Source organism: Natator depressus, chromosome 8, assembly GCF_965152275.1.
Source record: "Natator depressus isolate rNatDep1 chromosome 8, rNatDep2.hap1, whole genome shotgun sequence".
Lineage (NCBI taxonomy): Eukaryota > Metazoa > Chordata > Testudines > Cheloniidae > Natator > Natator depressus.
In genome coordinates, this window is record NC_134241.1 from 91,379,365 (window position 1) to 91,401,006 (window position 21,642).

At 41.7% G+C, this 21,642-nt stretch overlaps 1 protein-coding gene across 1 annotated transcript in view; it reads right to left on the reverse strand.

The window, feature by feature from the left end:
* FGGY (FGGY carbohydrate kinase domain containing) overlaps nucleotides 1-21,642 on the reverse strand; it is a 197,495-nt gene that overhangs the window by 30,213 nt on the left and 145,640 nt on the right. The window contains exons 13-14 of the mRNA XM_074961645.1: nucleotides 18,086-18,206; nucleotides 13,832-13,926 (exon numbers count right to left, since the gene is read on the reverse strand). Of these exons, the coding sequence (XP_074817746.1) occupies nucleotides 13,832-13,926; nucleotides 18,086-18,206 (216 nt within the window). The remainder of the gene's footprint in view (nucleotides 1-13,831; nucleotides 13,927-18,085; nucleotides 18,207-21,642) is intronic.

The window sequence follows — 21,642 nt, forward strand, 5'->3', positions numbered from 1 at the left end:
CCTTTGAGAAATGCATTTTAAAACCCCCAGGCATTTCAGACAGCTAGCACTGTGACTCTACATGCCTGTGCTTCCTTACAGAACAGTCTGATCCGCTGTACTGACACAGCAAGAGTTCAAATCCCAGATGGAAAATTAATCTCACAATGTGGCCTGATTGAGTTTCAGTTCTCTAGTGCATAGCTTGAAGGTTGTTCTGCTTGGCTATGGAAGAGGCGAGGGCAGGGAGACTTAATTTGTCTGACATCCTGTACATCATTAAGCAAGGCACACTCTGAAAAGGACACCACTGGCTATTACAGCTATAAAGAATCTATAGTACTCCCACATATTCATCTTTCCCTAAAAATATTATCCTTACACTTTTTTCCTACATAGCCCAAAGAGTGGGTCCAAGGACCACAGTGGGAGTTGCACCTGTGTATCTGTGTGTAGAATTAGATCCCAAAGTAGGAGGGATATAGATAGTTCTTAAAATGTATAGCTATCTCAAAGCTATAAAGGCACATTTACAGTTTCCTTACAAATATATCAAGAGAAAACACTGCCATGGGTTATAATAAGCATAAGGTAGCCCTATTATTGCACAATTTATTGTAAAAGCTGGTATTGAATCTTAACCTGCTTACAAAAATCGATTTACTCCAGCATGGGATCTTCCTGACTGATTTAATATACTTTTCCGCATGTATCCATTTTTTTTACCAGTTGGCTGTATATGTCCCATTTGAACTCTACACTGGACAGTCAGACCTTTGGTTTGTCATGAAAAGACCCAGCAGTGGAGACTAAACTCTTCTAACCAGTGTATTTCCTCCTGCTTCCCACCTCTCAGACTTGCTGACAGATGACATAAATAGTCTCACTTGGTTGATCCAACACAAATTGTATTCTATGCCAAGGTGTCAGCTGATAGGAGGTTTCTAAAAGTTACTAGGTGGAAAATCACAGTCTCTTACTATAGATCACCAGGATCACAAACGTAGATATCAAACCTACTGACAACAGAGTTGTTACATGTTTACTGAAGGTTCCTTCTGAGAGTATCTATCTATGAAAGGGTCTGTTCAAAAGGCCACTAAAGGTAAAGGGAATCTTTCCATTGCCTGCAATGAGCTTTGGATAAGGTCCATGAAGAGAATATTAAAGTTCTCAAAATACTGTGGGCCAAATCTTGAGTGAGTGTAAAATGGCAGAGCTCAGTTGAAGTCAATTGATTTATACCAGCTAAGGATTTGGCCCTCTCTAACTGGCCACATCTTCTACATGAAGACACAATAAAAGGGTAGGTTTCTTGGATCATTTTAGTGTTCCTGAAGGAATTAACTACCTTTTCAATTCGCTCTCATAAATGTAAGTGATAAGTAATAAAATCTTTATCACTGCTCTCAGACAGATAATAAACAGATAAGTCAAGCTGATTTCCCAACAAACGGTAACATGTATCCTTTCACTGACATCTAAATAGAACATAATGTTTCATTTCATTTTATGAGTGTGGTATTTTATTAATCATTTACTTTGAAGAAAATAGTATGGCCATATTTTTAAGTATGGCTAAGACGGTGGCCTCCAGCTGTGAGAATTCTGGGCCAGACACCCAGGCATTGTATATCGGCATGACTCCCTGGCAGTCAATGGTGTTACACCAATTTATACCATCTGAGGATCTGGCTTTCTTTGTCTATTACATAGCTACAGAGAAATTACAAATTTGAATCCCAATCTCATGCTGGATGACATTTAAAACAGAGTGCACTTAATTTCTGGATAGCAACAATAATAAAGAAATGCTATACCTTTGTATCCTATTACCTATCATATCCCACCACAGCTTGTTGAATGGGTATTATTGTGAGCCAACAGCAGAAGCCATAATAATCCTCATCACTTCAAGATGTATCATCTACAAGTGAATTAGGGGCCAGATCTTCAGCTGAGCCCTGATCCAGCAAAGCAATAATTTAGCATGTGGGTAGTCCCACTGTCTTTAATGGGACTTTTGTGCACTTAAAGTTAAGCATGTGCTTAAGTGTTTGGATAGATCAGGGCTCTGATGTAAACTGGTGTCACTCTAATGAAATCAATAGAGCTATGGTGATTTACACTCGTCGGAAATCTAGCCCTGTATTGCAGTCCAGGATCATCTGTCACTTTAATAGTTAGGAACAATCTCTGACATTCTCTAAAACAAGTTTTTACCTGTAACAATTTCTAGTGATATGAAATGACTACAAATCTTCTAACGTGACAATGAACGAAACATGAAACATGTACTGATCTGATAATACATCAAACAGATGACAGCATATAACATGAGACACAGCATGGCTGGAAATATTTAAGAGTGGTGGGGTTCTTAGATAGTTTTCTTTCAATATTCAGCTCTAATGTAAAGATGTGTAGGCCAGATGATGATGCCAAGCCTAGCAAACGATGAGCGCTCTGCTTGTTATATAATGATTGTGGGGACTCTGAGGGGATTTTTGTGAATTTGTGAGCAAAGCAAGCTCTCATCAAGCAAGAAGGTGTCAACCGGTATCACATATCAGTAAACAGCAATAGCGTAGGAGGCTACTGATCTTAGGGCTTTCATGAAAACATGCCGGTTATTGTTGACTGCCACATCCCACGTGTTTGGATCTTTAAATGGTGGGGGTGGTGGTTCCCCTGGATTAAACTACTACCAGGGGATGCGATTCAACCATATGTAAACATTCATGTCACTTAAAATAAAAAGATAACGCTTCTGCAGACCTACTGCGGTTTTAAAAAAGTGAATTCAATGCTCATGAAAAGTACCGGGCTGACGGAAAACTCAATCCCTCCATTAAGTGGTACAGCAAGCTCCCCACACCTGTGTGCCTCAGTCTTAATCTAGAGTGATCATCTTTAGGGGGGAGAGAGTAGTTGTGTCTCCATTCAGTCCTCGTCCTCTCTGCTGAGAGTGCTGATGGGGTGCCAATATATGCAATGTGAACCAACACCAGTCCACAAGGAACTGGATGGAGGCCACCAAATCTTTGCCTTTCAATTTTTCTCCCTCATCTTTATTTCTCTAAAGAAATTTGGTATGTACAAAGGCTGGAGCCATTGCCAGTCTTTTGGTGGTTTCATACACGCCAAAGGGAACACATACTGCAGTTAACTTCTTTATGCGCAATGGATTTTCGCATAGGCAGAGATTCTTAGTCCCCGTTTCTGAAATGAAAATGAAACTGGTAACAGGATACAAACCCTTTCATCACTAAGTCATTGCTTTGGATCCAGTCCTGGAGAACGGTTACTACCATTTGTTACCATCTGATACTTTATTAGCCTAGGCTAAGAACCGATTCCTGCAGGACTCCACTGGAAACACACACCTCGATGACAAATTCCCCACGTGCAGTTACTTTTTGAGATCTAGCAGTTAGCCAGTTTTTAATCTATTTAATGTGTGCCATGTTAATTTTATACAATTCTAGCTTTTGAATCAAAATCTTGTGTGGTATCAAGTGGGTGGAAGAGTCCTCACCATAAACTATCCATGACTCTACATACTATCTTTGTTGGCAGTCAAAGCAGAGAGGTTAAGAATTGAATGCGTTATGGAAATTCAAGTGTTTTCTCCTCTAACATGGTGCACCCAGTGAAGGGTACATAATTTGCATACTGAAACTTGAACTAATTTTTCCTATACCATATCGGTCCTGTGGATAAATGGATGACTTCCACTTGTGGGGAGGCATCTTTCACAAGAACTAAATTTACATAAGTAATACAAGTCAGAAGCAGACCCTTTAAGAAAAAGCAATCACCTGCCCCTGTCCAGGAACCACATCAGATGATCTTCACTGAACTGTGAACTCAAATTTCAAGCATAAGAATTTATCGCAAATCCTTTGGAGTTGTTGAAGAACAAAACCACAAGATCAGACCACCCAAGCCCATTTCCTCCTGTACTTCTTAGTGTCTCAGAATAGCCACCTGAGCCTTCTTTTGCCTATCAAAAATGCTTTGATTAAAGGAGTAGAGAATAAAAAACATCCCGACACCACAGGAAGCCCCTTAGTAAAAGGTACATTAATAGGGTAAAAGCAAGCCAAAAAATGATTAATTTGCTTCTCTGTTTCCATACTCTGTTTACACAAGTTGATTAGAGCACTTAATTACTAATTTACCCTGCTTAAAAACAAGAGTGCTTTTCATTTTTAATGAGATGAGGGAAGGAGACTTGCCTGACAACAGGGAGAAGTAATTTTATTTCCTCTGATGATTTTGTCTACCCAGTTATTAACGTTTCTAAAGGAAAGAATGATTGCTCCCCAATTTTCCCCTGGTTTTTCTCATTAAAGACATAGTCGCAGATACAGATTTCTTCTCAGATCAGTCCTTCACCTAACTGGCAATGGTTGGAAGAGAAATATAGGATCAGATCTTCAGCTGGTGTAAGTCAGTGTAGCTATACTGAAAAAAACAGAGCTATGCCAAATTATACCAGCTGAAGATCTGGTCCAAAAACTCAAACAACATGATCTGTAGCTATGGTCCTTTCTGGGTGAACCAGTATGAACCTCCCAAGTCCAGGTAATAATCATTGGTACTCTTACAATACATGTTACATGATCCCACTATATTTAGAAGATCCAAGCAGTGCATAAATAAAACAATTTAAAGTTCTTGTAACTGGGAGTTGTAAACTAATCATTTCAAACATGTCATCATTATTATCATCATTTCAAACCCTGGCATGCAGCACATCCCTTTAATACTTATGGACTTTACTCACATGTCCATCATTTTTAAAGGAATGTCAGGATGCCCTATGTCCGTATGGCTAATGGTGCTGCTTCAGGGGATGTTCAATTGACGCCAACAGGCAGTTCAGCTGCTCGATTACACTGGCTGTTTAAATGAGGCAACCAATCCATCTTAGTTAATTATACAGCGCCAGTCACTGCAGTATCTAGTTGTCTTTCTCCTTAGCTCTCATAGGCAATAGAGGGGGGAAATTCCCAATGATTTCAGACATTATTTTCATACCTGGAAAATCTCACATACATCCTAGTTAAAAATGAAATCTATTCACTTTTCATGTGTTGTTAATGGGTTGGGGTTTTTTTGGTTCCTTTCATACAAGTCAAAGATTTCTGCCCACATCTGTCTCATAATTGAACTGCAGACATCACAGTCATTTCCATGGCAACACATTGATGTCAAATACTAAACTATGATCTCACTACTGGATCAAACAGAATGTGAGGTTGAGAAGTGGGGGGCAAATGATCTCTGTCAGGCACACACAAAAAATGGATTGAAGATGTAAGCATAACTATGAGGGGAATGAGCAGGGGACTTTCTCCCTCAAATTTGAGTGTGTGGTGGAGGAGAGGTGAAGGGGGGAGGGAAGTGGAGGCCATTTCCAGACCCGAAAGTGCTGCTGTGGGGCAGCAGGCTCAATGCTTCCTCATCTGTGGGGACGCCCAGTAGCTGATAAATAGAGATGAGAGCTCGGCGCACCATCTACTGGACAGAGGCAACATCAGACTCAGTCTGCAGGAGGAGCTAGAAGCAAGAGTCCAGATTCACTCTAGTAGCCCAACTCAGAGGAAGCGGGAAGCACATTCCCCTCCCCACAGACTTGGAGCAGGTTCAGGACACCCCATGTCCTCTTTCCAAAGTGGGGAGCAATGTACTACTGGGAGGGGGGACACTTAACTTATTGGGGGAGTCTGGCTCCAAGGGGTTGAGGACACAGAGGAAGTGGGGCACACAGCATACTGGGTGGAGGAGAGATGGAGATACAAAGCAAGGGAGAAATACAGGGAGAGAGAGAGAGAGAGAGAAAGAGAGAGACACACACACCCACACACACACGGTCATGCACCCACATGTGTAGATGCACATGTAACCCACTGGTCAAACTTGCTGTGATATTTATATCTTATTATTTCTTTGCAGTCACTCTCACTATGTGCTAGATGCTTTCCAAGCACTCCTGAGAGTTACAATGGTATAAATGTTCAACATGGGTCTGTGGAGAGCCAAGCCCAAACCAAACCTTTATCACCCCCTCAATATTTATGTCAAAATGACTCCACTGGTTACAGAAAATTACTGGTCAAACACATTGCATTGCTCTGTATAAAGTTTCTTTTCTTTAATCTTTTCCTCATGGAGAAGATCCCACTTTAATTTGCCAGGTCCAAACGAAAACTGGTAATTAAGTTTCCTAAAGGTAATTTTATTAATTGCTTTAATGTGCAATTAAGGAATGATCAGTGGGATTCCTGGTTTTTACAGGTCAATAATCCTGTTCCTGACTGTATGTGCTGTGTCTGAATGAGTAGGCTATCCTGAAGAAAGAACTGGACAATTGCCCAATCAAACAGCTCCCACACCCACTTCCAATTTTTACTTACGTACAACTGAAGCTGAGTAACAATATATTTGAAACTTTGACATATATTTATTGAACACTTTTACCTAGGAGGAGTTGCTGATGTAAACTGGAAACGATCATAGAAACGATCACAAAGAAATGTGCATAGACAGTGAACCAGGATCCTGGTGCTCAATAGATACAGACTCTAAATCGACCCATCTTGGTCAGCAAAGCTAAGGCTACTTCATTCACTGGCATATACATTTCAAAAATCCTTCACATCATGCAATTTTATATGGCAATGAACCACCACAGATTGTCTCCCGTATGTCAGTGCTGAGCCAGGTGGGCTGTTTTATAGCTTATAGCTACAGAAACATTAAAGAGACACAACTAACCAGCTAAAAGAAAAACAGTGTATGGCTGGGGCAAATTAAAAGACAAAACTAAATAGCAAAAAGGAAAACAGAAGGTTTTTTCCCTCAGGAGATTCTAGAGACTAAATAATCAAGGATGAAATGGGAGATTATTCTGATCACCCTGAGCATTCTTTTATTGGGTAGACCAATTGTTTTAATTCCTCTTTACCACGGAGGAGAAAAAACGCAGAGGGGACACATGAAGAGGAAAATAAGGAACTCAACTTTCTTTGAAGGAACAACATATGGTGACCAGGCATCAGAGATGGATGTTATAAATCTTTTCTTGGTAGAATTATCTAAAGATGAAATTGTAGTTTTGAATAAAGGCTTGGGCTTTTAAACCCGCACTGGAATCTGGCAAATTAGATTGTAACATAGACTGTTACAAATTTTGCAGTAACCGTCATTTCAAACATTTCTTTGCAAGATGTGCAGGATACTGAGAACTCGGTTGTTAGCACAGATGTGGTCAATAAAGATAATGAATAAAAGGGGAATATGATATTTTAAAAGAAATCCCCTTTAATCCATGAGTCACTAATGCATGCCTTTTGACTTTCTCTTGACTGAAAGATAAGGATTTGGATACTTTATTTGGAATATTCTATCAAGAGCAAAAATCTGTAAGATTTAAAAGTTGGAATCTGACTGCTTTGGGAAAAAACTATGTATTATACTCCTTAAAGAGCAATTAGAGTATTGTTATATAAGAGAGAAGAAAGTAAGGCGATAAATTGATGCTTAGTGCCTTGTGAGAAGAAACATGCTTAGGGCTACAGTATGACTTCTTCAGGTAAGAAACCATTATTGTTGCAGTAAATATAAACAATGGGTCTGATCAAAACCCCAGGAAGGTCAACTGAGAGATTCCCATTCATTTAAACGGGCTTGTGGGTAAAATATATTGATATACAGATAATTCATCACCCCATACTAGGAGTGGTGTTCATTAGAGACTTTCTAAATCAGTGGTCACCAACCTGTCGATTGCAATTGACGGGTCAATTCCGGAGCCTCGGCCGGTCAATCGCGATCTCCGGAGCTAAAAACTGCCTGCCTGCCATGGCCCCATGCTGTTCCCGGGAAATGGCTGGCTGCTCGCACGTCTCTGCAGCCCCTGGGGGAAAGAAGAGGGGGGTGAGGCGGCTTCGCACGCTGCCCTCGCCCCCAGTACTGTCCCCGTAGCTCACATTGGCTGGGAACGGGCCAATGGGTGCTGTGGGGGCGGTGCTTGCAGGCATGGGCAGCGCATGTAGACCTGCTGCCCCCCTCAGGGGCCGCACACAGAGATGTGCCAGCAGCCAGCCGCTTCCAGGAGCGGCATGGGGCTACGGCAGGCAGGGAGCCTGCCTGAGCCCGCTGTGCTGCCGACCAGGAGCCACCTGTGGTAAGTACCTCCCAGCCAGAGCCTGCACCTTGCACCCCCCACTGCACTCAAACCCCCAGCCCAAAGCTGAAGATTTTTACAATCATGTTGTTCATTCTATTTATTTCACATTCCTATGCATGTATCTTATTTTCATGCTCGGACATGTCCAGTATTTTTAATTAGAATTTAACATTGAGTATAAACATCATATTTTGTAAGAAAAAAGGCAGAGAAATAGGCAAAAAAACAACCAAACAAAAATAACCAGTAAGTACACAGCTTTCATCTAATCCTGAAAACTGCACCCACCCTGCCAGTTTAACCCACAAAGCTTGCAGCTCATATGGAATTGCAACTTTTGTCATCTTCTCAAAAGCTGAAGTCCTCCAAATTAGCTTAAATATGCAGTAAATACATAACTTTTTAGACAATTTTAAATTGTGTTCCTTAGATTGCATTGTAGTCCGAGGTATGAGACACCTGTCCAATGCGGGCTCTTTTGATCAGTCAAGAATAGTATTAGGAATACTAAGAATAGTAATAGTAGTAACTTCAGCCTCGTGCATGGAGGCAATGAGTTGTTTCTGTAATGCTGCTAAAACTTCCAGTAAGCTCCTGCCACTGACAAAACCCACCTTGAATCTGCTGATTCAGTGTTTAACTTTGTTCTCTGATCTCTGCTAGTCATCAGTGTACTACAACCCTACCCCTGTGGCTATTTAAGGCTCACCATGTGTCTGGAGATGGCAACTTTCAGCGGAATCCCAGCCCTCCCCTTTAAACGCATCTGAAGGACCTGCGCCAGAGCTCCCTCCCAGACCCTGCGCCCCCTCCTGCGCCCCAATCCCCTGCACCAGACTTTTTCCCAGAGCCCACACCCCTCACCCTCTCCTGAACCCCAACACTCTGCACCAGCCTGGAGCCACCTCCTGCACCCAAACTCCCTCCCAGGGCTTGCATCCCTCACTCCTGCACCCCAACCTCCTGCCCCAGGCTCAGCCAATGCACATCCCACAGTTGAGAATGTTACACCGATTTGTGACAATCCCTGAAGGATTTTGGATCTATAAACCACAAATGACACTAATAAAAAGTAAAACTGATGAAATGTCCAGTGGATTCTATAGATTAGGTGCAGTGTGTCCATATGATGCCTGCACCCATACTCCCTCCCAGAGCTTGCACCTCTCACTCCTGCACCCCAACCCCCTGCCTCAGGCTCAGCCCAGAGCCCCCTCCAACACTCCAACCCCCTCGGCCCCAGCCCAGAGCCTGCACTCCGTCCCGCACCCTGATCCCCTGCCCTAGCCCGGTGAAAATGAGTGAGGGTGGGGAGAGTGAGTGATGGAGGGAGGGGGGAATGGAGTGAGCAGGGCAGGGCCTTGGGGAAGGGGCGGGGTACTGGGTTGATCTTAAATTCAAGAAGTGATCTTGTGAGTAAAAAGGCTGGAGACCACAGTTCTAAATGATATCACTACTGTACTTCTTTGTTCCCCCTCCCCTGGATCAAGGATCTCCCCAAGGCTGCAAGGTCTGTCTCTGCAGCACCATCCTCATGGAATGTGAAGAAGGTATGCCACATGACTGGGGATCTACACAGAGCAAGTTGTGGGCAAGAGAGGACGGCAAAGAGAGTCAAGTTCCAATGCCTCTCCCAGTCATGAATACAAATAGGCAAAGTTCAACTGTAATTACTATTGCTTATTACTATTATTTTATTTTAACTTTCTGCATTGCAATTCGCACCTTGGTTGGCAGAGCACTACAGATCAACGCCAAGATTTTCAAAAGTGACTAGTGATTTTGGACGGCCCAGTTTGAGAGTGACTAACTTGAGACACTTGAGAGGCCTAATCTTCAGAGGATTGTGAGCACCCAACCTCAGAAAGTCAGACCACTTTAAGGTACCTAACAGTGGGCATTCAGAAACCAAAGGCACCCAAAAATCACTTTTAAAAATGTTGCCAAACTTACTGGGACAAATCCAATCAAAACTCCCACTTAAATGAATGGGCGTTCTGACTAGGTAAGGGCTGACTAAATATCAAGCAAAGGCCTTATAACATGTTCCCTTATTGTTATACTGGACAAACAAAGAGCTCTGAACAATGCTACACTATATCACTAATAGAGTACAGTCAATAATAACATCTCCTATTGGCAAACATTATAATGAAGCTAACCATAATTTATGGGAGCAGCACTAAGAATGGTATTGGTTGGGAAGAGGCCCGCAAGACGGTGTGCTAGAGAAAGGAGATCAATATAATGAAAATGAGATTACAACACTGGATATAAGCTTTGCATGACGGCTTTAACAAAGAGTATGGGCTTTACATAGCTTCTTGTTTCTAATTCTAGTACAGTCAGTAGATGGATTCCTTTTTAAAAATTATTTTTAATTATTTCAATTGTCTATGGTGCTGTGCAACTGGTACCGCTGTATGTTGCGGGTAGCCTATTTTAAACAGTGGTGTGTTCTGAAAATGTATTCAGTGGAAACACTTATGGTGTGATTTTTCCAAAGCTGCAGGAATATAACTGTGTGCTGTGACAAGATTCAAGCGCATGACCTGCTCCCCAGTGAACAGGAAGCTCAGATACCATGGTAATGAGCATGATATAAATACCTAGAGAGACAGATCAGTTTCCCCTCTCCCATGAACAGAGGCAATAAAGAATAGCTATGGTGTTGATCCAAAGCTCACTAACGTCAATGGAAACAGTGCCATTGACTTGAACAGGCTCTGAATCAGACCCTATATGAGTGGCTGCTTGGAGGGAGACTGCCTTTGGGAAGGTCAGGCCCCACAGCCAGGGGTCATAAGTCTGGGCTGAACTTCAGACCAGGGAGGTTTCCCTTCATTCTTTCTTCTGCTATGGTTACTTATTTTGATTTCTTATACTAAACTTTTTTATTTAAAGAGGGGTAAAAAGCATTGCTAATGTGGTTGTCTTTGTTTTTTTCTGCTAAATCCTGCCACCCATTTATATGGGCCAACTGTGCACAGTTACTGTGATTATTCATTCAAATCACTTGTTTTTACACTCAAAATGCCAGATATGCGTCTAATTGGCCACTGGTGTGTGAAATTGCCAAGTTGCACATGCAAATGCATTAACAGCACATGTAAATTAGCAACATAATTGTGCCTAAGTGGTTTTGAACATCATACCTTTAAAGTTTAAATGAGAGCCATGCATCTTTGACTTTATAAGCTAATTCTTTTTTGCATGTGTATTTTGATCATGACGAGGTCTCCCAGCCAAAAAGCATAGTTTCCAACTGATTGCTGGCCATGTGCCATCATGCAATGTCTTTATCAAAGGATCAAATGTATTATTTTGAATGTTATGCGGCAGTGAGCCACTGACTGATTCAGGAATGCAACAGCTGACTCAGATAGGCTGTCAAAATATATTGCATCAAATACTACAATACGGCACCTTCAGAAACATTTCTGAACACTTGAGGTTAATGGGAAATGTAGGTGTTCAGCACATCAGAAAAATCAGATCATTTTTATTTAGGTGCCTAAGAATGGATTAAGGTACCAAATATTTAGGTAGTCAACAATTTTAATCTCAAATTCTACAGACACTGATGGGGACAGCCAAAAAGTGCTGGTGCCTTGCCTCAAAATGTACTGTTTGAATAGTACTACCTAGGTATTAGCTTGTATACAGTGCTTTTCATCAGTAGATCTCAAAGTGCTTTACAAAGAAGGCCAGTATCAGCATGTTATATTAAATGGGGAAACAGAGGCACAGAGAGGTTAAGTGACTTGTCCAAGGTCATCCATCAGGGATTAGTGGTTTCATAATTTAAAAGTATGTACTTAAACTTCTAGAATGAGGTCCCACTGAATGACATCATCACAATCTTTTCCTTCAAGGAAGCAAATATAATAGTTCTGTGATGTAATTGGCTGAAAGGGTCCGGTTGCAGTTTACATGAGAAAACTTTTTGAAGGAATACGCTGCATTGTAGCATGAGACAGGGTATTTAGTCTGACTTTCTTGGATGGATTATACTTTTGAAACATTTTGGGTATGCCAGAGTGAGGAGACATATTTAAAATAAAAAACACATAAGAGAAAAGGCAGCTGAGTCTGAGCAACTTCACAGCGTACAATTTTACTAACATTCACAAAACCAAACATAGTACTGTGAGTTTTGAAATATTAATTTACCAAGTATCAGTGTGGACAACAACTTAAACTTTAAACTAAGCACCCATGTATTTGAGGCCAGGCGGTAATCTTCAAAAGATTAACGGAATAGCAAGAATTAAATATGAAGCCCTGGTACAAGAAGCTTTTACTGAAATCAATTGCATTTTTCAGAATGATCGAGTTCTAGTTGTAAGCACCGCAATGATACAATACAGACACACTACATAACAAGTTTCAGAGTTACAGCCATGTTAGTCTGTATTCGCAAAAAGAAAAGGAGGACTTGTGGCACCTTAGAGACTAACCAATTTATTTGAGCATGAGCTTTCGTGAGCTACAGCTCACTTCATCGGATGCATAACAAGATACTTAATTTGTTAATACATAACAAGATACTTAATTTGCTGCAATGGGATTCACTACACTGAGAGAAGTCTCATGAAAGGAAACTGCTATTCCCAGGTAATGCATATAATTCAGCAGAACCTTCACTCTTCCATTTCACATTTGGAAAAATTTGAAACACCGCACCGAAGGCTCAACTAGTGTAAATCTGCGTATTGAGTTCAATGGAACTATGGCAATTTATACCAGCTGAGGATCTGCCCCACTATTCCAAGGGACTGCTAGCTCAGTTTCAGTTCAAAATTTCATGTAACAATTTCTGTGCTTGCTTTAAAAAATGCAGGCCGAGGCTGTCCTGGTAAGAGAGTATGTGCACATGCATTCTAATATACAGTCTAGTGCCTATGCGTGCAACTGCAACATGAAACCAGGCAACCCCTATTTAAATGTTTGTGACCATGTCACTCTCTAACAGCCGATCTACAAAAGATACAAGTTCGAATCCTACTTCTACTACAGTGAATGAAGTTAAGGAGCTAGAGTGTGCATTTTTTGGAGCAGACATTCCTAAATTCCATCCTTAATGGTGACCCTAGAGTCACTGTGGTGGATGACGGCAATACTTACGTGGGCACGGAAGTTTTACAGTGTGGCCCATGTTTAAGATTCCCCAGTGCCAGGAAGCGGAAGCAGGGCTAACCATGAACGTGATAACTTGGGATGAAAGAGTGGATGTACTAGCAGTGGTCACAGTCTTAGGGTCTGAGCCTGCATTGAACTCCATGTGGAGCTATATGCACCTGGAGCTTATTGCAGGATCAGCACCTTACTGAACACCTTCCTTGTTCATCTGCCAAACTGCCTGGGTGAACTCTACAAGCAGTGTCTTGCGCTTGCCTCACCTTCTCACAGCGAAAAGACAAATTTCTCCAATACACAAGAGAAACACAGGTATAGCAATGGTAGGGCATGCTTCAATGGGGGGGGGGGGGAGAGAGGAACCAGTAAATACATTTGAGATTGGAATCTTCCTTGCTGAGCAGAACCTACATTTTAATTCCACCTTAATTATTACCTGTGTGTGATGCCAGATATAAAAGTGCACATGAAAAGTGGAAACAGCAGGACTCGGGTTTTTCCATTAGTACATACCTGTACTGAAGCAAAATCTCCAGAAGCACAAGCTCCAAGAATAGCAGCACCAACTAAAACAGACTCCATCTCTTTGGACAGGACAATGGGCTTGCCTACACAAGAAAGTGACACACCTCTGTTAGGGAGAATGAAATGGTGCAGCGCTAAAGACAGAACAAATAATTAAAGTGGGGGCGGGGGGAAGAGGTTTATTCTATTAGCCAACTACACAAACCCCATACATGGCTAAGCCATGGCACTTCTACAGTACCTATCCCAGGCTCTAGGCAAAATACAGAATTTATATAAATATTGCAGTAAAATAGTAACACACACAGTATAGAGGACATCAGAACAAAAACCCAGACCTCTTCCCAATTGCAAGCATCTTTAAAACCAGCCATCCACACCCTCTATATCAGTCCCCTGCTTAAAAGGTGACCTGTAGGGGGAAAATGAGATTGTGTCACATTTTTGCTTCTTTACTATGTGTTTAATAAAACAATGCTTGAGTTCTTTCCCTCCTCCCCCACAAATATGTCAGATCTCCTCTTCCCTCTTTTGTTTTCCTGGAAGACCCAAAGTGATGAACTGGGAGTTTTCCCATTCTTCAGTGAAGAGACTGAGTCCTAACAGAGAGTTTTACTTCCAACAGGTTTCAGAGTAACAGCTGTGTTAGTCTGTATTCGCAAAAAGAAAAGGAGTACTTGTGGCAGCTTAGAGACTAACCAATTTATTTGAGCATAAGCTTTCGTGAGCTACAGCTCACTTCATCGGATGCAACATCGGATGCATCCGATGAAGTGAGCTGTAGCTCACGAAAGCTTATGCTCAAATAAATTGGTTAGTCTCTAAGGTGCCACAAGTACTCCTTTTCTTTCTTCCAACAGTTTGTAAGACATGTGAGCTGAACAGGAGATTTAAAACCCCCACATAATAAAATATAAAAACAAACAGCACCTTCCATCTACCTTCCTGGCACCTGTGATATCAGATACCTACTAGTTCTCTACCCTCTGCAGTCTTTTCCAGGGAAAACTGGGTAGAAAAGAGCTGAGTTTTTAGTGTTAAAAACAAGTAGAAAAAAAGTGAAAGAACAAACAAAATAAGAACCTTTCGGCCTTCCTCACACCTCATAAAAAAGCCAATCACCAGGTACAAATCCATGTCTTTTCCTAGCTGGAGGCTCCCTTAGTAACAGTCATTACCATTAGGCTAAACAATTATTTATTAGTCCTGCAGTACTTGGCATTGTTGTGAATTCCCTGATTATCATCGAGTTAGTTGCATTCTGTGGCTGGATTTACATATTAAAGGCCCATACCGCAAACAATACTGGGGGAAGTGCTTCCTGCTGTGAACAGTTGCATTTAAGTCAATACAATTATTCCTGATAAGCACTACTCCTGATACTAAAATGCAGAGTTGGGTTCTAATCGCAAGGTGTTAAAGTAATCTAGGCTCTTGAACCCATTAGGTAACCTGTTACTCCTATGTAGGCCTTCCCTTGTAAGGGGCTAGGAAACTCTTTGTTAACATCAACTCGTGGAGTTTCCTTCATCGTCCAAAGTGGGAAGCACAAGGACAACTCATGACAACATTCTGGGAGCCAGATACTTAGTGGCCTTATGAGAGCTTTGCACCACTCCACCTGCTCAAAGCTACCTTACCCCAGCTCTCCAGGATAGTGGGGTACTAGGGTGGCACAAAACTACTCTATTTGCTCCTATGCCTTCTCCAATCTCTCCAGATAGCCTCTCTGTACCCCAGCAATCCTTCACTGCTGGAATGGCCTCTTTGGGCCACAGGCAGCCAGTGTGACTCAGAACATCCCTCAAGCTTCTATAAATTGTACCTAGAGGGGATCAGCCCAGCATAGGTGGACGTAGGATTGGTAAGGTGATCCTATTTCCCAAAGGGAAAACGGGACACCACGTGGGGCTAGCCCTGGTCCCCCCCTTCACCACCACCCCCTGCGCAGGGCTGGCCTGAGCCACTTACCCGAGCCCTGCCCCCCCTCACCATGTACGGCTGGGGGTCGCTGCTTGCCCACGCCCTATCTGCCCCCCCACGCGAGTCTGTGGCTGATGTTGCTGCTCGCCCGAGCCCTGCCTGCCTCCCCATGGGAGGCTGGGTCTGGCATCGCTCCAGCCCTGCCTGAGCCCTGCCTTCCCCCACTACGCAGGGCTAGCATCACTGCCCTCCCACCCCCCACACGTTCCTCCACACCTGACTTTTTTCGACAAAAGTTGACAACTGATCAAGTTGGCAACAGCAAACAGGACAAATGCCCACTTTTGTCAAAAAGTCAGGGCAGCCAGAATAAGGCTTAAAAAAGGGACTGTTCTGGCCAAAACGGGACGTACGGTCACTCGAAGAATTGGTCACTTTATATTCCCCCTCCTGAGCTGCACCCGCAGCTCAGAATCTGGGCCCGGACCTTTGAATATTTCCAGATACGCTAGAAAGAAATGTTACTCCTAGTATCGGGGTTTGTAGAGCTTTGAAGCACTGGGCAACTTTCAGTGCGCTTTAAAACTTTACCGCATACTTTCTTAAAGTGCCCTCAGAATGAACATATTCATCTTACCAGCTGAACAACAAGAGTCTGACACTTTTTAAGCCGTCTATGAAATTATCAATTGGCAGTCTACAGGACTGAGTAATGGCACTTGTCTCTAACAGTAACATATTCAGAATTTTTTCTTTTCCTGAAAGAAAGGGGGATTGATCCAGGAATGTTAGTTATTTTATCTGATAGGCTCTAATGAGTTCAACAGAAGCAAGAGCATTTCAGTCAGATGAACTTTGACATCCCTTGTTAGTCACACATTTTACAAATGGGGGTATTCCAAGAGTGGAAAAAGGCCTTTTTGTCCTTAATTGTACTTAGCCATTAGTTATGGTCAAAGGACTCCAGTTTAAATTTTAACAAGAATACCTATTAATAGATCTTTTATTTCAGATATCAGAAAGCAGCTTTCTATTCAAAGTCTAGTTGCAACAAAATTGACCATATGTTTCTTTTGAACTAGATAAGGGAAGGTGTGGACTTGATAAAATCTTGTTTGACAAATAGAAAGCCAATGTGGCAATATCGCATATATCTAGACTAGGTCAACGGCCATTGTGTCATCTGGTTCTCTGTTTCTGCTTTCATTTAATATAATTACATGATGCAGATTTTCATCTCTCTTCCTGCATCAACGTAGGATGTCTGGTTTGATGTCAGAGTGATGCAAATCTATACACCAAATACCTCAAATCCGAGCTTTAAACTGGATCCAAAACATCTTGACCGTTCTTAATTTGAAATATGCCCTAAAACTCACACAGTTCACAGATTTTCTGAAGTCTTTTAACTAAATGACGTTATTTTCCACATTTTTAAAGAAAACATATTGAACTAACTTACAGATGTTCAAAGACACCCAACCTATAAAGACGGAATGGGGATTACAAATAGACTGCAAGCGTGGACTCTGCTCCTGCAAATATATCTACATATACAGGCCCTTACATCAATGTGAAACCTTACCAATGTCAATGACACTCTGTGCAGGAGTCAACCTCTGCAGGATTGGGTCCTAAATTATTTTAATAACTTGAGATACTGAAGGATTTCTGATTATGCGGGCTCTGTATAATCAAGAAAATGTTCAACATAAGCAACAGAGGCCAGGGGAAAGTCCTATAGAAGTCAAATGGGATGAAACCAACAGTGGTTTTTATAGAAACTGTAAAGGTTTTATCTAAAACTTATTCTAAAAACTTACAGGGGTAGATTCGCAGCTGAGGATCTGGTCCATTTAATTTAACAGAAGAATAATTTCTATAGAACATGTAAACCAATTTATAGAATTTTATAATAAACAAAATCCCTGCTATACAATTCTATAGGCTGGTTTAAAAAAAAAATCTACAGAAAGGTTATACTTCTCCATATTCTATAACATTGTCCTATAAGGATTTCAGAGAACAAGGTCTATGAATGGGAAATCACATAGACAGTTTCTCTGTGTTCTCTGTTTGCTGATAACATGGATAAGGGACCTTTGTTTACACCATGTCTTTGTGTTATTCCAGTGTCTTTAAATTTCAGGAAATCCAGTCTTTCAGGAAGTAACATTTCATTACACAGGTTTTGGCCAACCAGCAAAATAGAGTTCCATATAAAGGGCATATTTATTTTTCTAAACACCACGTTTTTAGCTACCTAAAATAAAATTAGTTTACTGTCTTCTTTTTCCCTGCTTCCTCTGTCTAACTTACCAGTAATGTCAGCATGCATCTCCACAAAGAGGGGGTTCTTGCTCAACCCTCCACACAGAAACAGAGTGCTGATGTGATGCCCGGCAGACTGCATAGTTTCCAAAATATGTCTTGTTCCCAACTTGAAAGACAGAAAAGGTCTGATGAACATGGAAAACTTATTCAGAAAGAAACCAGCACTAAGTGAAGGCAAGGGTTAGGCCTACAAGAGAAGGAACCTGGTTTATCATCAGGTCAGTAAGGTGCATTGTATGATCCATAGTGACCAGAAACATGAAAATTCATACTGCAAGCATTAGGGATGAGGAACTAGAAATGAAAGGAACATATGAGGCCAGCAGGCTGGAAACAGCACCTTGGGAGTTGGCTGTAGGAGGAGCAGGGCCTGATAGCTGTCTGTATGCACAGCTGGAGAGAGTAGGGGCTGGGAACCTAAAGGGCAAGGAAAGTGGTCCGAAGCTGGCACAGAACCAGGCTGCAAAGGATCAGGAGAAAGCAAGGGGAGACACTGAGGAGTGGCTGTTTGTGACCAACAGAGCAAGTGACAGGAGAAAGCAATTAAGTAGCAGCAAGGGCGCACAGGAGACACAAACAATGTCAGATGCAGCCCACTAGAGTTAAGACATCCCCACCATCCCCTCCCATTTGCTTAGCCCTCCTGCCTCTGACAAAGCCTCGCAGCACAGATGAGCCTTGCAGCATGACCTGAAAGTCAATAAAGTTGGGATCTGCCAAACTAAGGGCAAAGCACGTCAAAGAACCATCACTTAAAATGTCTGGCCTTCAGCACCTTCCCTTTTAAACCAGGGGGCTGTTATCTCAAGTGCCAGCTTGAGTTTTGGGATGTTTCTGAAAACTGAGACCAGTTGAGTAACACCAGATTTGGGATGTTTACTGTGAAACGCTGGCACAACTTTGGATAAGGCTTGAAATGTAGTTTGGTTAAAGGCAAAGTAGTTATGATGAACTAAAACGGCCACAAGGCCAGCTGATTAAATCGGTCACTTCCTATTGACACAGAGGGCTAACTTTCCAAATCATACAGTTAAGATTTTAAATGACAGAAAAATAAAACTACTCTAAAAAGAGTCTCTCCCCTAAGAACTGGCTTTGATGACGACAGTTATATTTCTGATTATGTTCACAATAGTCTCACTGTTGTACTGAATTTTGCCACATGAGCAGCCAGAGGACAGATACTCTCTTTCACAGCTGCTGATATTCAAATTTATTAGCAAATTCCCCCCCCACACACACACACACCAAATACTTTAAAAAAAGAACATGCTGTGAAAATTATTTTGTGTTGACCTGCCTGGAAAATTTTATTCAGCGACATTTACATTAAAACTAGACATTCCACTCAGGGAGGTAAGGGTGGGGAGGGGTGGGAAGGACTAATGTAATCTTAAATGAGAGAATATGCAAATTGAGGGGCTTGAAATGCAAATTTTGTTTTTTAAAAAAATCTCCCATTGTAAAGAAAACTAGAGATTAACATTCCGTGGGTATGACTTGGATTTTGACAAGGTTTGCACATTTGCAAAAGTCTGATGTTGCTCCGATTGAAGTCAATGAGTGGAACAGGACTCTGGCTCTAGGAAACAGGACATTTTTCCTTGTAAGGTTACATAATAAACAGAAAGCTAAAATTGGGGGAAGGGGAATTTTGAAAACTAATTTTGTATTTAATAAAGATAATCAGGAAGGGCAGGCATAAATTTCCCTCAATCCATTTATTATGATTGCCTACTGTTTCAATGGAATTTTAAAAGCAAGTGTGCAGTAATTTACCATGAAAAGAAATTTAGTGCATACCTTATCTTGGTATTCTGTATCACGGACAAAAAAAACCATTATAAAAAGATGCCTATTATAAAAAGATGCTGAACTTAATGTTAAAATGCAGTATATGAAACAAAGCAACCAGATAATAGGTGGCTTTCCCAGGATGTCCAACAGAGAATGCATTCACCTCATTAGCGTGAAACAACAACGGGGCACGTGTTTGGTACTGAAATGTTTTTGTTTTCAGCCTCTTTCACGGAGCAATATCAGGAAAACACACACATTCTTATATTTAAATCATAGGATTGTATTAAAGCACCAAGTATACCACTATTATGTTCGGCTGAAAGGGGTCAAAAATCAACACTAATGAATTCCAGGCTCAGATTAAATTATCAGGATTTGCTGAAGGAGTGTTAACACATCAGATATGTCATTCACAGTAAATTTCCCACATCTGCCCATGCTGCTATCCCAGACGGTGTGGTGTGACTGGGATATTGGTCCATGTTATCCATAAACCCTTGTCCCCATTAGAAAACAATGACCAGTGTTAACCCCCAGGATGGCAATGGCAGAAAAACATGGCCATATTATCTCATGACAGCTGGAAAGATAATTAATTTAATTACTATACCAGTCCCAGTCTTATGCACAGTGTACCTGCAGGGATGTATGTTTACACTTACGCAGTATAGTTTTGTAATGAAATAGGCAGGAATCAGTAAAGAGTTTAAGTGTGAAGATACTACAGTAATAGGTACCCGTACAAAAGACAGACACACATATAGATAGGTGAACCACAGGGAGTATATATCTATAAATACAGGTTGACTGACTCACTCTTGCAAAGATTTTTTTTGTTACTGTTTAATCAAACAAGTTACTTGGGAAAAGTGGGGCTAAACTCTAAATTTAGTCCAGTAAAATCACACTCACATACCCACACCCACACCTGCACCATATACATACATTAATGGACATCTGGGGCTGTTTGTTTAATGTAGAGGTATGACGGTCTCTCCATCTACTTTAACATAAACTGGGGTGAGGGTTGAGAGGGGAAATAAATCATCCACATGGGTCAACATCATGCCTTCCAACAGAAAAAAGGCAGGAGGAGTGAAATGCCAGGAGTTTCAGCCTGCAGAATAACTGTCTTCACACTACAGGGGTGAGGAAGGAGAGGTTTGTAGCCGCACAGGGCCCTGTCCCTACACAAGCTTCTTTTCCCACCCTAGCAGCACCACACCGTACAATCAACACCATCAGCACTGCCCCATGTTGCACAGTCTCTGACATGCACCTGGGGAAAGAATTTCCTCCACGACCCTGCAGGTTTGGTGGGGATAATATGGCATATGGCAACTACTCACACCCAGGCATATCTTCCGAACTGCACAGAGCTCCACCTTGCAGGTTTATGAAGAGTGTATCTCTAGGTTTGGGAGAGATTAAGGGCAAGTCTGCACTTAAAACGCTGCAGCTGCTCCACTGCAGCACTTCACTGAAGACACTACTATACTGACAAGAGAGCTTCTACCACGAGAGGAGCTAGTTATGCCGATGGGGGAAGCCCTCCTGTTTACATAGCACCATCTACATCAGAGATTAGGTTGGTATAACTGCATTGCTCAGGGGCAGGATTCCTCTCTCCCGCCCCTTCAACCACGTAGTTATACTGATATAAATTTATAGTGTAGACCTTGCCTATGTCTCTCTCCTCCTTATAGACTTGCCATCTCCTTTTGGACTGTATTTACGCATCT